Source organism: Dama dama, chromosome 18 (genome assembly GCF_033118175.1).
Source record: "Dama dama isolate Ldn47 chromosome 18, ASM3311817v1, whole genome shotgun sequence".
Taxonomy (NCBI): Eukaryota; Metazoa; Chordata; class Mammalia; order Artiodactyla; family Cervidae; genus Dama; species Dama dama.
The window spans coordinates 12,786,075-12,810,078 of NC_083698.1; the positions used below are offsets into that span (position 1 = coordinate 12,786,075).

Sequence of the window (24,004 nt, forward strand, 5' to 3'; positions counted from 1 at the left end):
TCTTAACTAACATATGTCTACTCATTCAACTGTCCCTCTTTACAAAAGTAAATAGTTCCAGTCGTTTGGCAGATCACTGACTGCTTTGAGATTTGCTCAAAGCAAACGCTCATTCTGACAAAACATTAACTAACAACTGTGGCCATTCAAGGACTCTAACGCGCATCTAAAACTACAGAGTTGAGAATCCCTGTTGTTAAAGGTCAATTAAGAGCTGTGGACAGACACACCGCCAACACAACAATGAAACTGAGTGCTTATGCTCATATACTAAGAATGGGAACTTTAAAACTGCATATAAAACATTTCATGAAATTTTGTTTACAAGTAATGAAAAAAAAAAGTCAAAGGAAAAGAAAGATGTGATGGCATTAAGCAAATAAAATTGTTACATTTCAACTTAAAGGAAGTACTCTGGTATACAACATACTCTGAATTTTCAGAAGGTTGATTGGGACTTACGCTAGCCAGAGTTAAGATTCAGGTCCTCCACTACTACTGAGTTAGGCTATTACTCTTGCCTACTGCAGATACAACTAAGAAACACTGATCAATAGGGTAGTTAATGTTAAATTAGCATCATGAGAAAAGTGATCACTGGTAGGTATCCTAAATATATCGGATTAAGAGCTTCACTAAACACACACACACCTCTTTGTTAAAATTCATAATGAAAATGTTTTGCTTTCCCAGCATCAACAAATAAGAAACCTGGGGAAACGAAAGCTTTGGAAAACCACCCTATACCAACTTGCTCAGAGGGTGGGTAAGCCCTTTCAAACCCTGACTTTCAGTTCTTCCACTCACAAAATGGGAGCGGTCATCCACTTCTCTGTTTCAGGAATCCAGGATCCCAGGCATACCCTGCCTCTGGCTCTGCCCACTCCAGTCAGCACAACAAAGCCCACCTTTTCCAAGCATCACTCGGATTCTGTCCCTGTCCTCTCAGCAACACTGGAGGATGCCCAACTGCCTCTCCTAAACAAACAAACAAAAGAAAACCTCCTGCTCAGAGGCCTATGGTGGATGCGCCGTCACATGGCGCCCCGGCTCCCAGCACCCACATTTCAATCAAGGGCCTACCTCTACTATCCTCAATCTGCACAAAGGCCACCTCCCTTCCCCTTCCCACAACTCCATGACTCCCCCTCCACTCAAAATCTGCTCACATCAAAAGATAAAGCCACCTGGGAAGGTAGAGCCCATCACAAGTGCCTTTCAACAAAATACTTGGACGTCTGTAACCAAGAAATTCTACGTGTACTGAGAACTCTAATCCAGGAACCTTCTTATAATTACTTTCCAGTCTGGTAAACCTTTACTTAATGCATTTACTTGTTGTTCTTTACTTCTTTGCAAAAAAAAAAAAAAAACTGCATTAAATCCCTCTAATGTCTGATAGAGACTGAAGGAGTGAAGGGTGAACAGGTGCCTACCTGGATCACAAAGGCAGGCGGTCCTCACAGAACCTGGCCACCGCCAGCGGGAGGCGGTGTGGCACAATGAATGAGGCTGGCTGCTACCCCGCGCTCCACCACAGGCAACTCCAGGATCACAGCCTAGTTACTCAACCACCCCAAAGCCATTTCCTCATCAGAATAATGAGAATTATAATCGTACGGGCCTCCAAGGTTGTGAGGGTTACACATGGTCAATTACATGTAAAGCACTTAGCTCAGGGCTGGTATGAAGTAAGTGGTCAATAAACTTCAACATCACAATGACAGTTACTTCCCTTCTCTCACCAGGGCTTTCCTTGTGGCTCAGTTGGTAAAGAATCCATCTGCAATGTGGGAGACCTGGGTTTGATCCCTGGGTTGGGAAGATCCCCTGGAGAAGGGAAAGGCTACCCACTCTAGTTTTCTGGCCTGGTGAATTCCATGGACTGTATAGTCCATGGGGTCGCAGAGTCAGACCCGACTGAGTGACTTTCACTTTCCCTTCTCTCAAGAGATTATGTGAAACCACAAGTCATCGCAGGGGAACAAGTTCAGCAGCTACTCCCAGGTCCCCCCTCTTCCTTTCCTCTGATCCCCTTTTACCCAGAGCCAATCAGAAGCCAAGTCATACAGGATTCATTCTCGGGAATGGCCCCACTGGTACCCGGTCCAGGCTTCCATCACCCCTGTCTGGACTGTCACAGCACCTCCCAAGTGACCAGAACCTCCAGACCCCACAGCTCTACCTCTTTCCGAAATGTGAGCCAAGTCGCTCAGGTGTGCCCGACTCTTTGCGACCCCATGGACTGTAGCCCACCAGGCTTCTCTGTCCATGGAATTCTCCAGGCAAGAATACTGGAGAGGGTTGCCATTTCCTTCTCCAGGGGAATCTTCCCCAGCCGGGGATCAAACCCAGGTCTTCTGCATTGCAGGCAGATTCTTTACTATCTGAGCCACATAATTCATATCACGTCACTTTGGGACACAGACTCTTCCAGCTCTGGCTGGCCAGCTTTCATCCCTCCTCCCCACTGAGCCTGCTTCACCTTATGGATAGAAGTTGACATCATACTTTATAGTCTATTTGTTTCCTGTGTCTCTCCCCCTAAAACGTAAGCTGCCTGAATGGAAGGATTTTTCAGTCTTGTCATTGCTGTACCTCCAGGCCCAAAACATAGTAAGCATTCAATAGACACCCCTGTCTTAATCTTTTATATCACTTGTTCAGTTAAATGGCTTCACACACTACCTATTTGTCGATAACTACTAAATTTCTATCTCCCAAATTCCACACTCATACCTAAGTGCCTATTTGACCTCCTCACTCTGATATCCAGTAGGCATCAAAATGGGCTTCCCAGGTGGTTCAGATGCTAAAGAATCTGCCTGCAATGCAGGAGACCTGGGTTTGATCCTTGGGTCAGGAAGATTCCTTGGAGAAGAGAATGGCAACCCACTCCAGCGTTCTTGCCTGGAGAATTCCATGGACAGAGGAACTTGGTAGGCTACAGTCCATGGGGTCACAAAGAGTCAGACATGACTGAGCAACTCACACATACACAGGCATATGCATTAAACTAACACATTCACCAGTGGGCTCCTGTTCTGTCCCCAGGACCCTAAGCCTGCAGTCCTCCAAGTTATCAGCTGATACTCCACTCTTCCAGTTAATCTGGCCAAAGACTCTGGAATTATTCTTGCTTCCTGTATCTCTTTCACAGCGCACATCCAACCTGTCACAGACCCTTTGTTGATTCTCTCTTCAAAACATCCCTAACCCCACTCATGTCCAAGCCACCATGGCCCCTCGTTTGGATACTTCTAACTTGATGAAAGTGAAAGAGGAGAGTGAAAAAGTTGGCTTAAAGCTCAACATTCAGAAAATTAAGATCATGGCATCTGGTCCCATCACTTCATGGCAAATAGATGGGGAAAGAGTGGAAACAGTGGCCGACTTCATTTTTCTGGGCTCCAAAATCACTGCGGATGGTTATTGCAGCCATGAAATTAAAAGATGTTTGGTCTTTGGAAGGAAAGTTATGACCAACCTAGACAGCATATTAAAAAGCAGAGACATTACTTTGCCAACAAAAGTCCATCTAATCAAGGCTATGGTTTTTCCACTAGTCACATACAGATGTGAGAGTTGGACTATAAAGAAAGCTAAGCGCCAAAGAATTGATGCTTTGGAACTGTGGTGTTGGAGAAGACTCGAGAGTCCCTTGGACTGCAAGGAGATCCAGCAAGTCCATCCTAAAGGAGATCAGTCCTGGGTGTTCATTGGAAGGACTGATGCTGAAGCTGAAACTCCAATACTTTGGCCACCTGAGGCGAAGAGCTGACTCATTTGAAAAGACCTTCATGCTGGGAAAGATTGAGGGCAGGAGGAGAAGGGGATGACAGAGGATGAGATGGTTGGGTGGCATCACTGATACAATGGACATGGGTTTGGGTGGACTCCGGGAGTTGGTGATGGACAGGGAGGCCTGACGTGCTGCGGTTCATGGGGTGGCAGAGTCGTACATGACTGAGCGACAGAACTGAACTGAACAGCTTCCTAACCATTCTCTCTTCCTACTGTCACCCTTCTATGATCTATTCTCAACATTATGGCCAGAGTCACACTGTTAAAATATAAACCAGGCCATGACACTCCTCTGCTAAACAATACATAAATAAATCCAGCAACCTGCAATGGTTTCCCAGTTCAGACACCATCAAAGTCAAGTCCTAACCTTGGCCTACAGGGTCCTCCTTGATCAGATCCATCTCTGAGCTCCTCTTCCACCAGGAACCCCCTGCCTTAGTTCACACGGGTCCTCCTTGCTATTCCCTAAATGTGCAAGAACATACCAGCCTTCCAACCAGGGCAAAGGTCATTCTTCCTCCCCTCCCTTCACCCCTATTCCATATGATGAATTGCCTTACCTCTTTCAAATTTGTGTTCAAAAGTCACTTTCTCAAGCCAATCAAACCATATTACGCACAAAGAAGAGACCCTTCTTTGTTTCACAGCTCAGGGCAGACACCCAAATGTCACCACAACCAAACCATTCTACCAAGTGTCTTAATCCCTAGTCTTAACACCATCAACTGGAGTATGTTCCTGTTAATACACTGATGGAAGGGTCAGCAAATTATGATCCACTGGCCACCAGCTGTCTTTGCAAACTGAGTTTGTTGGAACACAGCCACATGCATCCATAGGAACAGCAGAACCAAGTAGCTGTGAGAATGATCCTATGACCCTCAGAGCCCCAAATATTTACTGTCTGGCCCTTTAGAGAAAAAGGCTGCTGTCTCTGATCTAGCAATTAAGGCAGTAGAGCTCTGGTGCAGAACAGGTAATTATGAGAGGACAGAGTTCAGAAACAGACCCACATCTGATGCAGGACAGCAGTGTCACTGTGGAGCGATAGAAGAGTGATCCTCTCCCTAAGTGGTGCTGGGTGAGCCAGACGCCCACAGTGGGGCGGGGATCTCAACACCCTACTATACCCAAAAATAAACAACCAAAAGCCAGTAAATCCTAAAAAGATTAACATCTAAATCTGAAAGGAAAACAAAACTTCTGTTAAGATAGTATAGGAGGACCTCCATGATGGTACACTGAACAAGAATCTGCCTGCCAATGCAGGGGACGGGGGTTTGGTCCCTGGGTCTGGAAGATCCCACATGCCATGTGGCAACTGAGCCCATGCACCACACTGCTGAAGCCCATGTGCCTAGAACCCGAACACTGCAACTGGAGAGTAGCCCCTCTTCTTCCCTCACAGTTAGAGAAAGTCCGCTGCTGCAATGAAGACCGAATGCAACCAAAAATAAAAATATAATAAATAAAACTAAAAACAAAAATAAATACCAAAAAAAATTAAAACAAAATATAATAAAAAAAAATACAGAAGACAGGACTTCCCTGGTGATCCAGTGGTTAAGACTCTGTGTTTCCACTGCAGGGGGAGAAGGTTCAATCCTTGGTGGGGGATCTAAGAGTCCACATCCTGTGAGGTAGAGCCAAAACATAAAAAAAAAAGGGGGGGGGGGGGAGTATACAGGAATATCCTCGTGACCGTGGGGTAAGCAGTGATTTCTTAAGTCTAAGAAAAGCACTACTGATATTAAAAAAAAAAAAGAAAAAAATACTGGTGATTTGTAGCATTTACAAATTAAAATTAAGAACTTAAGTTCCTCAGGATTCCTTGAATTGAAAAAAAGCACAAGTCCCAAAGTAAAAACACTCACAAAGGCCTTTTACCTAGAAAACAGAAACATACTAAGAGGACACTCAAATGGTCAGTAAAAACTTTTCTACAGTTGTGCAATCCATAAGTAATCAGAAAAATGCAAACTAAAGCCACGGGTTGAACACTAAAATGAAAGTGACTGATAACAGCAAGTGTCTGCAGAGAAGCAGACTAACTAGAACTCTCACACACTGATGGTATGATTGCAAACTGGTACAACCACTTTGGAAAACTGTTTGGCAATATCTATTGAAGCTAAATACATACATTTTCTATGACTCAGCAATTCTGCTCCTACAATACCTACACACACACCATGCACACACACAAATATATAAAACAAAATTCAGAACTTATGGTTGCCAGGGGGAAGAATGGGAGAAGATATACACACTGCTATATTTAAAATGGATAACCAGCAAGGTCCTACTATATGCAGCACAGGGAACTCTGCTCAGTGCTATGTGGCAGCCTGGCTGGGAGCAGAGTTTGGAGGAGAATGGATACATGTATATGTATGGTTGAATCCCTTTGCTATCCACCTAAAACTATCACAACATCGTTAATCAGATACACTCCAATATAAAATAAAAAGCTTAAAAAACCAGAATGTTCAGAGCACATTTGCAGCAATCAAAACTGGAAACGTGCAAATGTCTATCAACACTAGAATGATTAACAATATTAGGGTATAGTCATATTATGAAATATTACACATCAAAGAAAAAGAACAAAGTAAAAATACATATAGCAAAAACATGGATGAACCTCACAAATAACATTTAACAAAAGAAGTGACTGAAAGAGTACATTCTATATCGCTCATTTTTATTACGTTTAAAAGCAAGCAAATAAATGTCAGTTGTCATCACTGGGACCAGAGTGGGGTGGTGGGTACTAACCGGGGGATGATCTTTTGGGTGCTTCTGATCTGTATGGTGGTAAAAACAAGTTACAATTACTGTGCAAAGTCATCAAAATGCACACTTATGACCTGAATCCTTCTGCATGTATATACTTCAATAAAGTATACTTAAAAATCAAGAGTAAATCATCACTATCACATAAAATAGGATAAAAATGCAAATATTTAGAACAGAATCTTTTTTTCCTCCAATCACACAGAACAGCAAATTGTTAAGCAGAATCTTCTACTTACACTGATACGTTAACATACCTGTTGACATAAAATACACTTACAAGTATCAGGTATCAAAATAAGAAAACATGGTGAGAACAAGAATGTTGGAGACATGTTTTCCCTCAAAGGAAATGGGAGAACATAATGACGTAGATATCAAAGGAACAAAATAGGCCTAATCAAGATCTTTCCACTGTAGCAAACACAGGGAGTGATCTAGACATGAAAATACGGTAAACATAAACAAGGTCTGGGCAAACACTGGGCCAGGCCTCACTGAAATGTGACACTGGAACGCTCCGTGAGGTTTCTGTTGAGTGTGCATCACAGTCAGCATTAGTGGGGAGCGTGGACACGGCCGGCTTGTTGACAAGCACTGCTGCTTACCGAGCTTAGCCCTGGAAGCCCTGCTCCAAATGAGCTCCTACGTGGAAACCTAGTATGTAAACAGATAAAGAATGCAACTGCCCTCCTCTGGATGAAATACAGGGCCAGGACACATGGTGGGTCTGAAGCCACTCACCGCCTTCCCCATAGGCCCTGGGGAGGCCACAGACGACCCGTGCTGAGTGTAAGAACAATGCTCACCTTCTGACTAGAGCCGACTGTCCCCATCTGGGAGGTAAACTAAGATCCCTTCCTCTCTTGCCAGTCCACGGTTACCCCTCCCAAAGATGCATACTCAGCTGGCAAACCTTCTGACGTACAAAAGGGTCACTCTTGAAAGAAGGATTTGCAGAGAGCTGAGGAAGTAACCCAAGGAAAGAGTGTGTCTCTCAAACAACCTCATGGACAGAGCGCCAGGGCACAGATCCAAATTCTCTTATAACACTGTGGGTTCTGAGACTGAAACTGACTGGGTACTGTCCACTTTTCTGCCCAACTCCACTTTTAAAAAATTTCTTTAACCCCACTGAGTTTCCTGAAAAACCTACTATCTGTTGGCTTCTTCTAAAGGTACAGGCTAAGAAAACACTCCTAAGGTTGCCACACCTCTTATATGATTGTGTTTACCTGGCAAAAGCCTGTTGTACAGAGCACTCACCTCCACTGAAGGACTCTACCTGACTCAATGAAAAATGCTGTCAGCTATTATTTTGCAATTTGATGGTCATTGGAGTATCTTCTTTGTACTATGCATGGCTCTTTCAATTTAATCCTAAATAGGTGTTAACAGCTCAGAAAAGCCCAGGCTACATTTTATGACACCCACAGGGTGAAGACCCCATCGGCTCATCATCAACAGACAGAGGACACATGCTGCTGGTGTCCTGTGAGGCCGGTGGATTCTGGAACAAATTACCTGCAGGAGGCAGGCTTCCAGAAGATAAGCTACACACTCTGCCACAATAGTCACATGCAACTGAGGACAGAAGCAGAATTTTAGCTGCCTGTGTGCAAGCAGGCTGAGCTGCTTCAGTCCTGTCCAACTCTCTGCAACCCTATGGACTGCAGTCGGCCAGGCTCCTCTGTCCATGGGATTTCCGAGTTAAGAATACTGGAGTGGGTTACCATCTCTCCTCCAGGGAATCTTCTCCACCCAGAAATCAAACCTGCATCTCGTGTGTCTCTGGCATTGGCTGGTGGGCTTATTACCTCTAGCTCCACCTGGGAAGCCCGTTAGCTGCCTAGAAGCCTTGATTTCTTATGTACTCTTTTATTAAGTCTTCAGAAATAGACATCTGCCCAACACATGACAGTAAGCAAATTACTGGCTACCTGGTCAGTGGTTAAACTGCAAGTTCAAACCCAGGTCTCCTGCACTGCAGGCAGATCTTTACTGTCTAAGCCAGCAAAGAAGCCCAAGTTAAAATAAAGGGGTTTCTCACATATGAAAAGATGCTCAACATCACTCATTATCAGAGAAATGCAAATCAAAACCACAATGAGATACCAATGGTATCTCATTACACGCGAGTCAGGATGGCTGCTATCCAAAAGTCTACAAGCAATAAATTCTGGAGAGGGTGTGGAGAAAAGGGAACCCTCTTACACTGTTGGTGGGAATGCAAACTAGTACAGCCACTATGGAGAACAGTGTGGAGATTTCTTAAAAAACTGGAATTAGAACTGCCATATGACCCAGCAATCCCACTTCTGGGCATACACACCAAGGAAACCAGATCTGAAAGAGACACGTGCACCCCAATGTTCATCGCAGCACTGTTTATAATAGCCAGGACGTGGAAGCAACCTAGATGCCCATCAGCAGAGGAATGGATAAGGAAGCTGTGGTACATATACACCACGGAATATTACTCGGCCATTAAAAAGAACTCATTTGAATCAGTTCTAATGAGATGGATGAAACTGGAGCCCATTATACAGAGTGAAGTAAGCCAGAAAGATAAAGAACATTACAGCATACTAACACATATATATGGAATTTAGAAAGATAATGGTAATGATAACCCTATATACAAAACAGAAAAAGAGACACAGATGTACAGAACAGACCTTTGGACCCTGTGGGAGAAGGCGAGGGTGGGATGTTTCGAGAGAACAGCATTGAAACATGTATATTATCTACAGTGAAACAGATCACCAGCCCAGGTTGGATGCATGAGACAAGTGCTCGGGCCTGGTGCACTGGGAAGACCCAGAGGGATTGGGTGGAGAGGGAGGTGGGAGAGGGATCGGGATGGGGAATACATGTAACTCCATGGCTGATTCATGTCAATGTATGACAAAACCCACTATAATATTGTAAAGTAATTAGCCTCCATATATAATAGCCTCCATTAAAGATGGAAGATTACTTTATAATATTGTAAAGTAATAAAAATAAAATAAAATAAAGGGGTTTCTCAAACAAAAAAAGGGGAAAAAAAAAAAAGAAAATCCTCCTTGTTCTCTCACATTACTTCTACTAGTAATACCATTTTAAAAAAATTTTTTATTGAAGAATAATTGCTTTACAGAATGTTGTTGTTTTCTGTCAAACCTCAACATGAATCAGCCATAGGTATACATATATCCCCTCCCTTTTGAACATCCCTCCCATCTCCCTCCCCATCCTACCTGTCTGTTGACACAGAGCCCCTGTTTGAGTTTCCTGAGCCATACAGCAAATTCCCATTGGCTATCTATTTTACAGATGGGAATGTAAGTTTCCATGTTACTCTTTCCATACATTTCACCCTCTCCTCCCCTCTCCCCATGTCCATAAGTCTATTCTGTTTCTCTACTGTTGCCCTGTAAGTAAATTCTTCAGTACCATTTTTCTAGATTCCACATATGTGTTAGAATACAGTATTTATCTTTCTCCTTCTGACTTACTTCACTTGGTATAATAGGTTCTAGGTTCATCCACCTCATTAGAACTGACTCAAATGCATTCCTTTTTATGGCTTAGTAATATTCCATTGTGTATATATATCACAACTTCTGTATCCATTCATCTGTTGATGGACATTTAGGTTGGTTCCACGTTCTAGCTATTGTCAATAGTGCTGCAGTGAACAATGGGATACATGTGTCTTTTTCAATTTTGGTTTCCTCAGGGTATATGCCTAGGAGTGGGATTGCTGGGTCCTATGGTGGTTTTATTCCTAGTTTTTTAAGGACTCTCCATACCATCTTCCATAGTGGCTGAATCAATTTACATCCCCACCAACAGTGCAAGAGCATTGCCTTTTCTCCACATCCTCCTTAGCATTTATTGTCTGTAGACTTTCTGATGATGGCCATTCTGACCAGTGTGAGGTGATACCTCACTGCAGTTTTGATTTGCATTTCTCTAATAATGAGCAATGTTGAGTATTTTTCATGTATTTGTTAGCCATCTGTATGTCTTCTTTAGGGAAATTTCTGTTTAGGTCTTTTCCCCACTTTTCAATTGGGTTTCCCCCCCACCGACCCCCCGGTATTGAGTTGTATGAGCTGCTTGTATATTTTGGAAATTAATCCTTTGTCAGTTGTTTCATTTGCTATTATTTTCTCCCATTCTGAGGGTTTTCTTTTCACCTGGCTTATAGTTTCCTTTGCTGTGCAAAAGCTTTTAAGTTTAATCAGGTCCCACTTGTTTACTTTTGTTTTTACTTCTGTTACTCTAGGAGGTGGGTCATAGAGGATCTTGCTTTGATTTATGTCATCAAGTATCCTGCCTATGTTTTCCTCTACGAGTTTTACCATTTCTGGTATTACATGTAGGTCTTTAATCCATTTTGAGTTTCTTTGTGTATGGTGTTAGGAAGTGTTCTAATTTCATTATTTTACATGTAGCTGTCCAGTTTTCCCAGCACCATTTATTGAAGAGGATGTCTTTGCCCCATTGTATAGTCTTGCCTCCTTTGTCAAAATAAGGTACCCATAGGTGCACAGGTTTATTCCTGGCGTTTCTATCTTGTTCCATTGGTTTGTATTTCTGTTTTTATGCCAGTAACATACTGTCTTGATGACTGTAGCTTTGTGGTATAATCTGAAGTCAGGAAGGTTGATTTCTCCAGCTCCATTCTTCTTTCTCAGGACTGCTTTGGCTACTAGGGTTTTATTGCATTTCCACATGAATTGTGAAATTTTTTTATCTAGTTCTGTGAAAAATGTCATTGGTAATTTGATAGGGATTTCACTGAATCTATAGATTGCATTTGGTAGTATAGTCATTTTCACAATATTGATTCTTTCTACCCAGGAACATGGAATATCTATCTTTTTATGTCACCTTTGATTTCTTTCATTAGTGTCTTATAATTTTCTGTGTACAGTTCTTTCATCTCCTTAGGTAAGTTTATTCCTAGATATTTAATTCTTTTTGTTGCAATGGTGAATGGGATTGATTCCTTAATATCTCTGATTTTTCATTGTTAGTATATAGAAATGAAAGTGATTTCTGTGTATTGATTTTGTATCCAACAACTGCTAAATTCACTGATTAGCTCTAGTAATTTTCTGATACTATCTTTAGGGTTTTCTATTTACAATATCATGTCATCTGCAAACAGGGAGAGCTTTTCTTCTTCTTTTCTAATCTGGATTTATTTCTTTTTCTTCTCTGATTGCTGTAGCTAGGACTTCCAGAACTATGTTGAGTAATAGCAGTCAAAGTGGACAAACTTGTCTTGTTCCTGATCTTAGGGGGAATGCTTTCAGTTTTTCAATACTGAGAATAATGTTTACTGTAGGCTTATCATATATGGCCTGTACCATGGTGAGTTAGGCCCATTTTTTTAAAGTTTTAATTGTAAATGGGTGCTGAATTTTGTCAAAGGCTTTTTTCTGCATCTATTGAGATTACATATGGTTTTTATTTTTCAATTTGTTAATATGGTGTATCACATTGATTTGCATATATTGAAGAATCCTTGCATCCCTGGAAAAAAACCCAACTTGATCATGGTGTATGAGCTTTTGGATGTGTTGCTGAATTCTGTTTGCTAAAATTTTGTTAAGGATTTTTGCATCTATGTTTATCAGTGATACTGGCCTGTAGTTTTCTTTTTTGTGTGTTGTCTTTGTCTGATTTTGGTATCAGGGTGATGGTGGTCTCGTAGAATGAGTTTGGAAGTGATCCTTCCTCTGAAATTTTTTAAAAAAGAGTTTTAGAAGGATAGGCATTAGTTCTTCTCCAAATGTTTGATAGAATTCTCCTGTGAAGCCATCTGGTCCTGAGCTGTTTTTGGGGGGGGAAGGAGGTTTTTGATCACAGCTTCAATTTCAGTGCTTATAATTGGGTCATTCATAATTTCTAAGAATCTGTCCATTTCTTCCAGGTTATCCATTTTATTGCCATATAGTTGTTCATAACAGTCGCTTATAATCCTTTGCATTTCCACATTGTCTGTTGTAACCTCTCCTCTTTCATTTCTAATTTTGTTGATTTGATGCTTCTCTCTTTTTTTCTTGATGCGTCTGGCCAAAGGTTTGTCAGTTTTCTTTATCTTGACTAAAAGAACCAGCTTTCAGTTTTATTAATTTTTACTATTGTTTCTTTCATTTCTTTTTCATTTATTTCTGCTCAGATCTTTATGATTTCAATCCTTCTACTAATTGTGGGGGGGTTTTGTTCTTCTTTTTCCAGTTGTTTTAGGTGTAAAGTTAGGTTGTCTATTCGATATTTTTCTTATTTCCTGAGGCAGAACTGTATTGTTATAAACTTCCCTCTTAGAATTGCTTTTGTTGCATCCCATAGGTCTGGAGTTGTCATGTTTTCATTGTCATTTGTTTCTAGAAATTTTTTGATTTCCCTTTTGATTTCTTCAGTAACCTGTTGGTTATTTAGAGATGTATTGTTTAATCTTCATGTATTTGTGTTTCTTACAGTTTTTTTCCTGTAATTGATATATAGTCTCATAGCATTGTGGTTGGAGAAAATGCTTCATATGATTTCAATTTTCTTAAATTTACTGAGGTTTGATTTCTGATCCAAGATGTGGTCTATCCTGGAGAATGTTCCATGTGCCCTTGAGAAGAAGGTGTATTCTTCTGCATTTGGATGGAATGTCCTGAAGATATCAGTGAGATCCATCTCATCTAATGTATCATTTGAGACTTGTGTTTTGATGATCTGTCCATTGGTGCGAGTGGCGTGTTAAAGTCTCCTACTATTATTGTGTTATTGTCAGTTTCTCCTTTTATGCCTGTTTTTGTCTTATGTAATGAGGTGCTCCTAAGTTGGGTGCATAGGTATTTACAATTGTTATGTCTTCCTCTTGGATTGATCCCTTGATCATTATGTACTGTTCTTCCTTATCTCTTAAAAAATTCCTTATTTTAAGGTCTACTTTGTCTTATGTGAGGACAGATACTCCAGCTTTCTTTTGCTTCCCATTTGCATGGAATATATTTTTCCATCCTCTCACTTTTGGTCTATATGTGTCTTGAAGTCTGAAGTCGTTTCCTGTAGACACCATATACATGGGTCTTGTTTTTGTATCCATTCAGCCAATCTGTGTCTTTTGGTTGGAGCATTTAAATCCATTCACAGTTAAAATAATTGGTGATATATATGTTCCTATTGTCATTTTCTTAATTGTTAGGGGTTGATTTTGTAGATCCTTATTCTTCTCTTGTATTTCTTGACTATATAAGTCCATTTAACATTTATTGTAAAGCTGGTTTAGTGGTATTGAATTCTGTTAACTTTTGCTTGTCTGAAAAGCTCTTTCTTTCTCCATCAATTTTGAATGAGATCCGTGCCAGGTACAGTAATCTTGGTTGTAGATTTTTCCCTTTCAGTACTTTAAATATATCCTGCCATTCCCTTCTGGCCTGCAGGGTTTCTGCTGAAAGATCAGCTTATGAGATTTCCCTTCTTTGTTACTTGTTGCTTTTCCCTCACTACTTTTAATATTCTTTCTCTGTGTTTAGTCTTTGTTAACAGTCTTAAGTATGTGTCTTGTGTTTCTCCTTGGGTTTATCCTATATGGGACTCTTTGGGCCTCCTGGACTTGATTATTTCCTTTTCCATGTTGGGGAAATGTTCACCTATAATCTCTTCAAAAATTTTCTCATACCCTTTATTTTCCTTTTCTTCTTCTGGGATCCCTATAATTCAAATTGGTTGGTGCATTTGATATTGTCCCAGGGGTCTCTGAGACTATCCTCAGTTCTTTTCATTCTTTTTATTCTGCACTTCAGAAGATATTTCCATCATTTTATCTTCCAGCTCACTGATTCGTTCTTCTCCTTCTGATATTCTGCTATTGATTCCTTCCAGAGTCTTCTTAATTTCAGTAACTGTGTTGTTTGACTCTGTATGTTTATTCTTTAATTCTTCTAGGTCTTTCTTAATTGGTTCTTACATTTCCTCCATTTTGCTTTCAAGGTTTTTGATCATCTTTACTCTCATTATTCTGAATTCTTTTTCAGGTAGTTTGCCTATTTCTTCTTCATTTATTTGGACTTCCGTTTCTCATTCATTACTTCATTTGTGTAGTATTTCTCTGCCTTTTCTTTTCTTTTTTTTTTTTTTAAGCTTATTGTGTTTGAGGTCTCCTTTTCTCAGGCTTCAAGGTTGAATTCTTTCTTCCTTTTGGTTTCTGCCATCCTAATGTTGGTCCCATGGTTTGTGTAAGCTTTGTACTGATGAGATTTGTGCTGAGCTTTTTTTGGTTTGTTCTTCCTCTGATGGGCAAGGCTGAGTGTGGTGGTAATCCTGTCTGCTGGCGATTCGTTTTGTATCTTGTTTGTTGTTTAGATGAGGCGTCCTGCACGGGGTGCTATTGGTGGTTGGGTGATGCCGGGTCTTGCATTCAAGTGGTTTCCTTTGTGTGAGTTCTCACTATTTGATACTTCCTAGGGTTACTTCAGAATTTTCCACAATTTATTGTGATCCACACAGTCAAAGGCTTTGGCATAATCAATAAAGCAGAAATAGATGTTTTCCTGTAACTCTCTTGCTTTTTCGATGATCCAGTGGATGTTGGCAATTTGATCTCTGGTTCTTCTGCCTTTTCTAAAACCAGCTTGAACATCTGGAAGTTCATGGTTCACGCATTGCTGAAGCCTGGCTTGGAGAATTTTCCAGTGGTCATGTACAGATGTGAGAGTTGTACTGTGAAGAAAGCTGAGTGCTGAAGAATTGATGCTTTTGAACTGTGGTGTTGGAGAAGACTCTTGAGAGTCCCTTGGACTGCAAGGAGATCCAACCAGTCCATCCTAAAGGAGATCAGTCCTGGGTGTTCATTGGAAGGACTCATGCTGAAGCTGAAACTCCAATACTTTGGCCACCTCATGCAGAGAGTTGACTCATTGGAAAAGACCCTGATGTTGGGAGGGATTGGGGGCAGGAGGAGGAGGGGACGACAGAGGATGAGATGGCTGGATGGCATCACCGACTCGATGGACATGAGTTTGAGTAAACTCCGGGAGTTGGTGATGGACAGGGAGGCCCGGCGTGCTGCGATTCATGGGGTCTCAAAGAGTCGGACATGAACTGAGCGACTGAACTGAACTGAACTGAGGGTTAGTTCTCTGGTAGTCTAGGGTCTTAAAGTCAGTGCCCCCACTCCAAAGGCTCAGGGCTTGATCTCTCATCAGGAATGAAGATTCCACAAGTGGTTTGTTATGGCATTAATGAGATTAAAATAAATACCCAAAAATGAGAAACCAAAGACGATCCCCAGACAAATGACAGTTATAAAATCAGGCAAATAACAATTAAAATAATGGAATATACACCCATAAGCAAAGTCAAAACAGCCCAACTAAAATAAAGTACAGTAGATTGACCCAGAGAAGAAAGGAAATCAAAAACTTTATTTACCAGTTAAGAACAAAACTAACTAAACCACAAACTGGAAAACAAAACTAAGCCAAGGTGCCAATTGGGGAATAAAGCAATTTAAATAAAACTAACAAGTATATTGAGAGGAAAGGAAAGAAAGAAAAGAAAGAAAGAATAGATATGCAAAGTTAAATAGAGGTAGCTAAAGAAGATTTATATACATTAAAGATTAACTGCAAGGGGAAAAGAACAGTAGGAAAAGCAAGCAAAGGAATAAATGTAGAAAAAATAATAATAGGTTTAAAAAATTTAGCAAAAGAGAAACAAGAAGGAAAAAAAAAAAGAGAGAACTCCACAGAACTGCAAAAGCCCAACACAGAGGCAGAGATTTATACCAACAATAAAAAATGTGACTGAGGAAAAAAAAAAAGCTCAAAAGCTTAATTAGATTTCATAGTGCCAATAAAATTGACAACTACAATTGTCGATTGTAGAGAGGGGGGATAAAAAGGACAAAAAAAAAAAAAAAGAAAGAAAGAAAAAAAATCCATAAGAATCTACAGAACAAGTCAAAACATAAAAATAACAAAAGTTTGTCTTGAGTCACTGCCATCCCAGTCCTTTCCCTCGCAGTGAGTCACAGTCCACCTCACCTCCCGAGGATGCCCTCCAACTCTGGGCTGATCTCTGGACCTGCTGTGGGGGCAGCTCGGATTCTAATCTGGTCCTGCTCCTGTGTGTCCTCGCCTCCAAGTCCACAGCTATCAGAACGAGTGTGTTTTCTTTTGTGGGAGCTCTCAGTGATCTTTCATATATTCCATAGACAGAGTCTGCCCAGTTTATCGTGTGGATTTAATCTGCTGCTTGTACAGCTGGTGGGAAGGTTCAGGTCTTCTTCCTTAGCCACACTGCCCCTGGGTTTCAACTGTGGCTTCATTTCCACCTCTGCCTGTGGGCCGTCCACTGGGGTTTGCTCCTGAGGCTGCCCTGGAGGACGTGGGTTTGCCCCTGTGAGGGCCAGGTGTGGAGGTGGTGCAGCTGCTGGGGTCACAGGGGCTCTGGCAGCACCGGGTACTCAGGGGAGCTGGCGGCTGGGGCAGCAGGAAATAGTGCTCTAGAAGGGCATGGCAACCAGTCTTGGCCAATAGGCTCCAGTGTTCTTGCCTGGAGAACCCCTCTGACATAGAAACCTGGCAGGCCACAGTCTGCAGGGTCACAAAGAGGTGGACACAACCAAAGCAAACCTGCGCACACAGACACAAGACTTTTTTTTGCCTTGGCAGCTCTGCCGCCGTAAGAGTTGGGCGTGAAGGTGGCAAAGCTGCTTGGCTCGCAGGGACCCTGGCAGCGCCAAGTGTGCGGGGACACAGACTGCCTCCTCTGCAGGAGTTATGGTCCTCTCGGAGTCTTTTTTCGAGCCTCTCCTAGCTGGCGATCAGAAGGCCTTTTCGGCCAGTCTTTCTGCATAGCTCCGCCCCCTCAGGCACTTGGAGGGCTCCCTTGCCTGGGGTCCTTCTCTGTAGATCAGCAGGTCAGGCACTTAAAGGGGCACCCTGGGTGGGGTCCTACTCACTAGTTCAGCGCAGGCATTTGATGGGCCAGCCTGTCTATTGCTCAGCTGCCAAAGCAGGCATGTGGGGTGAGAGAGGCTATGGTGATGGCCCCACCCACCATGGGTGACTCAGCAGTTATCGCCTTACTTCCAGGGCTGCCCGCCTTCCTCCACAGGCACTTCCCACCACAATCTCCTCCCTCACATCCCCTCAATCCATCTCTCCTCAGTCAACAGCAGCCTTTGCCCTGGGTTTGCTCCACAATCCCTAAACTCCAGCTCCCAGCTGCTGCCCCTTCCAGGGGACCCGTGTCCTGTCCGGGGTATGCATGGCTGCGGCAAGGACTGTCTGACTCTCATTCCGTTTAGGCCGCCACAGATCAGCTGTTTCCCTCTCCTCTGACTCAGACAGTTGCCCCAGTGTGGGGATCAGACCCCTGCTTCAGTTCCCCCACCCCTGAGGGCAGGCCCAGTCCTACTAACACTCCTGGTCTTCCCCCTAGTTCCTTTGTCCTGCCAAGTTTTGTGTGGGTCTATATATTCTTTTCCACTGGTCAGGTCCTCCTGTCTGCGCTCAGCTGGTGTTCTGCATGCGCGTCTGTGTCTGAAGGTGTATTCCTGATGTATCCATGGAGAGAGATGTACTCCACGTCCACCTACCCTTCTGCCACCTTGTTCCTTTTAGTAATATCATTTTTGTAAAGGCTTTTGTTTTCCACATAGCCTGTTTATGTGCAGTAGATCTTTTAACCCTTACATAGTCCTGGAAGGCAGGTTATTACCCTCATTTAACAGATAAGGAAAATAAGACTCAGAAAGCAGAAATGACTTCCCCATCAACAGCCAGCCAGTAAGAAGCAGAAACAGAGTTTTCAAGCCACTGTTCTTTCTACAGAGCAAAGACGGCTCCCACGTACCTCCCTCCTGCTGTTTACCTGGTCTTTTCTTCTAATCACACTAGCACCCCTTCCAGCACTGGCAAAAGTCTTTTGTTTCTTTCCTCCACCAGGCCAGCAGCATGCTGGTGCCAACAGCAGCCCCCACCACTCCACACCCACAAAGGGAAAACTGACTAGGGTCAAGGAAATGGTCTGAAGTCTGTTCCTCAGCCCTCCATCTCCAACCCAGCTCTCTCCCAGCGCCTACTCCAGACCTGCAGCAGAAAGGAGGAAAGCAATAGAGAGAGAGAGCGTGCACCTATGCTGAACTCACTGAAGCTTACAGGCTCTCCCTGTTCATCCCAAGCAAATGCAATCATAACATCCTCACCAAACTGACTTTCACTGGATAAATCAACACCACCATGAGCTAGCCACTCATTTATTATTTGTGGATTTTAACAGGGACATTTTGATTGGGGTTCCATTGAAAAGCTGTGGTTACAGTGATGCTAAGAGGAATTAGGTGACAGAAAGGGAAAAACCTAAAATTATTCCTGGGATTTTTAAATATTAAATAATCTTCATGAAGTGCTAATGGAAAGCATCTGAGTTGCTAGATGATATGAAACAAAATCAGGTAAGTCTATGTGTCTTTCACCTCTATCCCGGCTGGCCTAGCCTCAAATAACTGCCAGGTTAAATGTACACAGAGGAATGGGTGGAGAGGGGAAGGGCTAACAGGATAAATCTATCACAGCGCTTTACCTAGACTTCATGTAATTATTACCTTCATTTCTCAAAAGGAAAACCAAGACCTGAAAGGATCACTAGCTTGGCTCAAGACAAAAGTGGCAGAGCTGGAAGGAGTGTCGCTCTTGTTCAGTCGCCAAGTCGTCTCCGACTCTGCGACCCCGTGATCTGCAGCACACCAGGCCTCCCTGTTCCTCGCCATCTCCCCGGGTTCATCCAAGTTCATGTCCATTGACTTGGTGATGCCATCCAACCATCTCATCCTCTGCTGCCCTCTTCTCCTCCTGCCTTCACTCGTTCCCAGCATCAGGGTCTTTTCCAATGAGTCAGTTCTTCACATCAGGTGGCCAAAGTACTGGAGTTTCAGCTTCAGCATCAATTGCTCCGATGAGTACTCAGGTTTGATTCCCTTTAGGATTGACTCGTTTGATCTCCTTGTAGTCCAAGAGACTCTCAAGAGTCTTCTTCAGCACCACAGTTCAAAATTCTTCAGTGCTCAGCCTTCCTTCTGGTCCAACTCCCATTTCCACACATGACTACTGGAAAGACCATAGTTCCTTTGGAAGGAGCTAAGTCTCTCCAATTCTAGAACCATCCAGAATAGATGGTGCTCTATTACACCATCTGTATTCCCCAATCTATACATTCCTTACAAGGAAGACAAGCCCAAGAATCAATGAGAAACAATAGAGACGTTTAAAATGGGTGCATTAGCCATTTCCCCTGAATGCACAATTTGTGCAAAGGAGCTCTGAAATTCTTTATGGCAAAACTGTTTACACCAAGTTCACACAGGCAGACAACATACACTAGATACTGCACAGTCCAAGAGAAATGGGGTACCTTCTGCCTCATGTAGCTTCAGTAACCAGTGTGTTAAAAAAAAAAAAAAAAACTTGCCACTGCCCACCACGTCCTGGCTTTCCCTTCCTTCTAATACTTGAAAGACTTCAGGGGTGTCTGCAGCTTAGCAGCTGACCTCCGTGAAGATGGTCCCGCCTTCCAGAAGAAGGTGGCGGTGGGATAACAGACACTCCCAGTCCAGCCAGAGGGAACCATGTTATTTAGAAAAACAAGGTTTGCCACATACCATTCCGAACTGCCATCTCACATGCTACCTCTGGATTTCAGCCACTCCATGAGCCCAGGGTAAGGAGACAAGGTACTGGGGAACGGAGCCCCCTCTGTTCCTAGGCATTGTATTAATGTCTTCCTTCTATCTGGAGAGGCCCTACTGACTGTGAAGGGAATGCGCTGGACAGTCAAATCCTGTCTGCCTCTCCCCTTCTATAACCCTGTAACCAAGTTATGCTCCATCCTTCCTCACCTTAAAACACCGTGTCAAAATTACCGAGCCCGGACTCCTCTGGTGGTCCAGTGGTTAAGAATCCGCCTGCCAATGTAGGGCACACAGGTTCGATCCCTGCTCCAGGGAGACCCCACATGCTGCAGAGCAACGAAGCCTGGGCACCACAGCTGCTGAGCCTGTGCGCTAGAGCCCGCACTCCATGCCAAGAGAAGCCACTGCAGCGAGACGCCCACTCTCAGCAACTAGAGAGTAGCCCCTGCTGGCCACCACGAGCGGGAGCTTGCGGCACAGCAACCAGGACCCAGCACAGCCAAAGACAATTGAAAAATAATAATAATAAGCCAGAAACTCAACTTTTCACGAAGGAAGACATTTTTTGAAGCATTAGAGCCTGAAAACACTGGGATATCTTGTTCAAAGGGACAGCCTAGCTTCTTAAAAAGCATTTCCATCTACTTCATTCTTGGGGGAAAACTCCAACTAGTCGCACAAGTCTGCATGTCCTTAGGTGTGCACACACACTGCTTACCGAAAGTAACTTCTCCTTTGCCAGCTTTGTCAAACAGCTGGAAGGCCACCATAAACAGAGCATCCGGGGCACACAGGACAGATTCAAAGGCCACAAATTCTTGAAAGGATATTAATCTGCAACATAAGACAAGCACAAAGCATAGAATCAGTAGCTTGTGAAAGATAAAAGCATACACAAATATACAGTAAGGGAAAAAATAAAACATCACTGTCAAACACCACAATTCAAACCTAACAACATGTATATAAACACTTAGCATTCCCTTTTACACATAGTGGACTGAAATAACAACACAGAATCTAAAAGACACGACAGATTTGAGGATAGGGTGACACATTAAATGCATTATAATTTCAAATGTAACTGTTTTACCCAACATACACTACCTTTGTTTCAGGCATGTTGTTAAGATTCTAAAATTAGAGCTTAGACACTTTAGATTAATACGATAACAAAACAGCCAGCTCTGTCACTCATTCGTACCTTTTCTACACCATGTAACATGGTTCACAAAGATTCACTCATTCCTGGCATCTGCTAACCTCATGCAGATTAAACTAAAGGATGACACTGGGGTGAGGGACAAAATCCAGATAAATTAGACTTGAAATGGGGCTTCCCCAGTGGCTCAGACGATAAAGAATCTGACTGCAATGCAGGAGTCAGGAAGATCCCCTGGAAAAGGGAATGGCTACCCACTTCAGTATCTTGCCTGGAGAATCCCAAGGACAGAGGAGCCTGGTGGGCTACAGTCCGTGGGGTCACAAAGATTCGGACACAACTAAGCGACTGATGCTTTCATGTTCAGACATGAAAAGTGACACCAAGGCACCTGTAGTCTGGTAAAACAGATTAATCCTAATCTAGGCTACTATGCAGGGCAGATGAGTCATATGACAGGCACCAGTATGACAGTAACGGAATTTTGGTCAGAAATCAAAGAAAGCTTTGTGGAGCGGGTCTCAAAAATTAGTGAAGTTCTGGTGTGCAGTAGAAGTGGCAGGGGGTGGGGGGGTCACCTCAGGGAAATGGCTGCAGAAAGGCAGGTGCAAAAAAGTACGGGAGTTTGTAAGGGAAACAGTGAGGAGCTAATGTTCTCTGGACAGGAAAGTGCATCAGAAAACACTGTGGAATGAGACTTGAAGTTGAGAGAGGTAAGTTTCTGAACAAAGTCGTGATCTGATCAAATCTATCCATCAGGAAGAACAAAACAGGCCACAGAGGCTTTGACTTCCAACGAGTAAACAAACCCACAGAGGCTGTCTCAGGAAAGGTCTTTGCCACTGTTTTGTACTGTTGTTTAGTCACTGAGTCGTGTCCAGCTGTTTGCGACCCCATGGACTGTAGCCCGCCAGGCTCCTCTGTCCATGGGATTCTCCAGGAAAGAGTACTGGAGTGGGTTGCCATGCCCTCCTCCAGGGGATCTTCCCATTCCACGGATCAAACCTGCAGCTCCTGCTTTGGAGAGCGGATTCTTCACCACTGAGCCACATGGGAAGCCCTGTTTTGTATTACAAACATCCAAATATTTCAGTGATACATTGGGATAGTCCAAGTCTCGAGGAGATAGAGAAAGAGAACAGGAGCGGTTTCCTCTGCTTCACTGAACACTTACTTCTAAACATTTAACAGAGAAAACACATTATTATACAGAGCACGAGCTACAAAGCTAACTTTGCTATTTCCCAGAATGTCACCTGATTATAATGATAATGCCACCAAGAGAGGAAAACTCTGGTGTGTTCATTACCCCATCTCTATGTTGCTCACACCAAAAACACACCCTTCCCAACGCAGGGGAACATTCAGGAACAGCAGGTGCTATGGAAGAACACTCGCCCAGAACATTTTCTCCTCAACGGTACAGTCTGCCGCACTGAGGATCCGGCTGTGAGCGGGACCAGGTGTGGGTGGGCATGGGGGTGGCGGGGAAATGCAAACATGGGGTGGAAGGTCCTTGCTGGCCTGGAGTAGCTGACAGCTGCTGGGGGTGGGAGGTGGCCACATGCATCTGTCTCCCCAGGACACAAGCTGCGTGTCAAGTAAAATGAAGAAGAGATAAAGCATTCGGGGGCACAGTGATTTAGGCTGCCTGTAAGAATGTAGGAAGGTTCCACAAAGCTGTGGCTTTTAAAGAGCACATTTTCAAGCTGAAAAGATCTTAGGGATCATCAACTTCCACCTCCTCCTTTTATTTCTGAGAAAACCAGAAGATGTTATGGCTTGTGTGAGGTGAAACAATTGGCTTCTGACATTTTGGCCTGAAAACAAAGTATCCTGGTTCCCATTTGACTGTGACCACATTCCAAATGGTGCGGGAGGATGGAGAGGCGAGAGAAGGGGAGGGGGAGGACGATCCACACGGAGGAAAGAACTCCAGACGGAAGTGATGATCAACGGAGTGTGCTGTGCTTGGAGGAGGGCAGAGGCACTACCCATCCTGCATCTAGTGATCCTGCGGAGTCAAAGGGTGGTTGATCTGTCATGACAGCCACCTGTGAAGGCCTAGAAAGACCAGCTGGAGAATCCTGGTTTGTTTTTTTTTTTTGCAGGCAGTAAGAAATCACTGGAGGTTTGGGGGTTAAAAAAATATCAGGGTCAGATATTCATTTTAGAAAAGGAACTGGGGTACAAGATGAATTTAACAGAGGAAAGATGAAACATGGGGGGGAAAGATGAGATGGGGGGAAGAGAGCCTAACAGCTAGAGAGAGCAAGGGTCTAAACCAGAGCTGGAACACTAGGACAGGAGAAAGAGGAAAGGAAGGTAAATACAACTGCTGCAGGAATGACTTAGCACGCATGCACTGTAAATAAAGCTGCCCACAAGCATTCACTAGAGAGGCACGCACGCCCAGCTCCAGACCACAGAAGCACAGAGGAAACGTGCTTGTGATTGGCTGCTTGCTTCTCATCCCACCCTGGGACCCCCTCCGAGCAGCACCGACAATCCCACAGCCACACTCTCCCCAGCTTAACCTTGCTGGCAGT

At 43.3% G+C, this 24,004-nt stretch overlaps 1 protein-coding gene across 3 annotated transcripts in view; it reads right to left on the minus strand.

Moving 5' to 3' along the window:
* The window catches only part of SLC25A13 (solute carrier family 25 member 13), a 227,306-nt gene that overhangs the window by 122,824 nt on the left and 80,478 nt on the right, over window positions 1–24,004 (minus strand). For 2 of the 3 annotated variants that reach the window (XM_061164932.1, XM_061164931.1), the window contains exon 4: window positions 21,012–21,127. The exons of the other annotated variant lie outside the window; for it this stretch is intronic. In XM_061164932.1, the coding sequence (XP_061020915.1) occupies window positions 21,012–21,127 (116 nt within the window). The remainder of the gene's footprint in view (window positions 1–21,011; window positions 21,128–24,004) is intronic. 3 annotated transcript variants of the gene reach the window in all.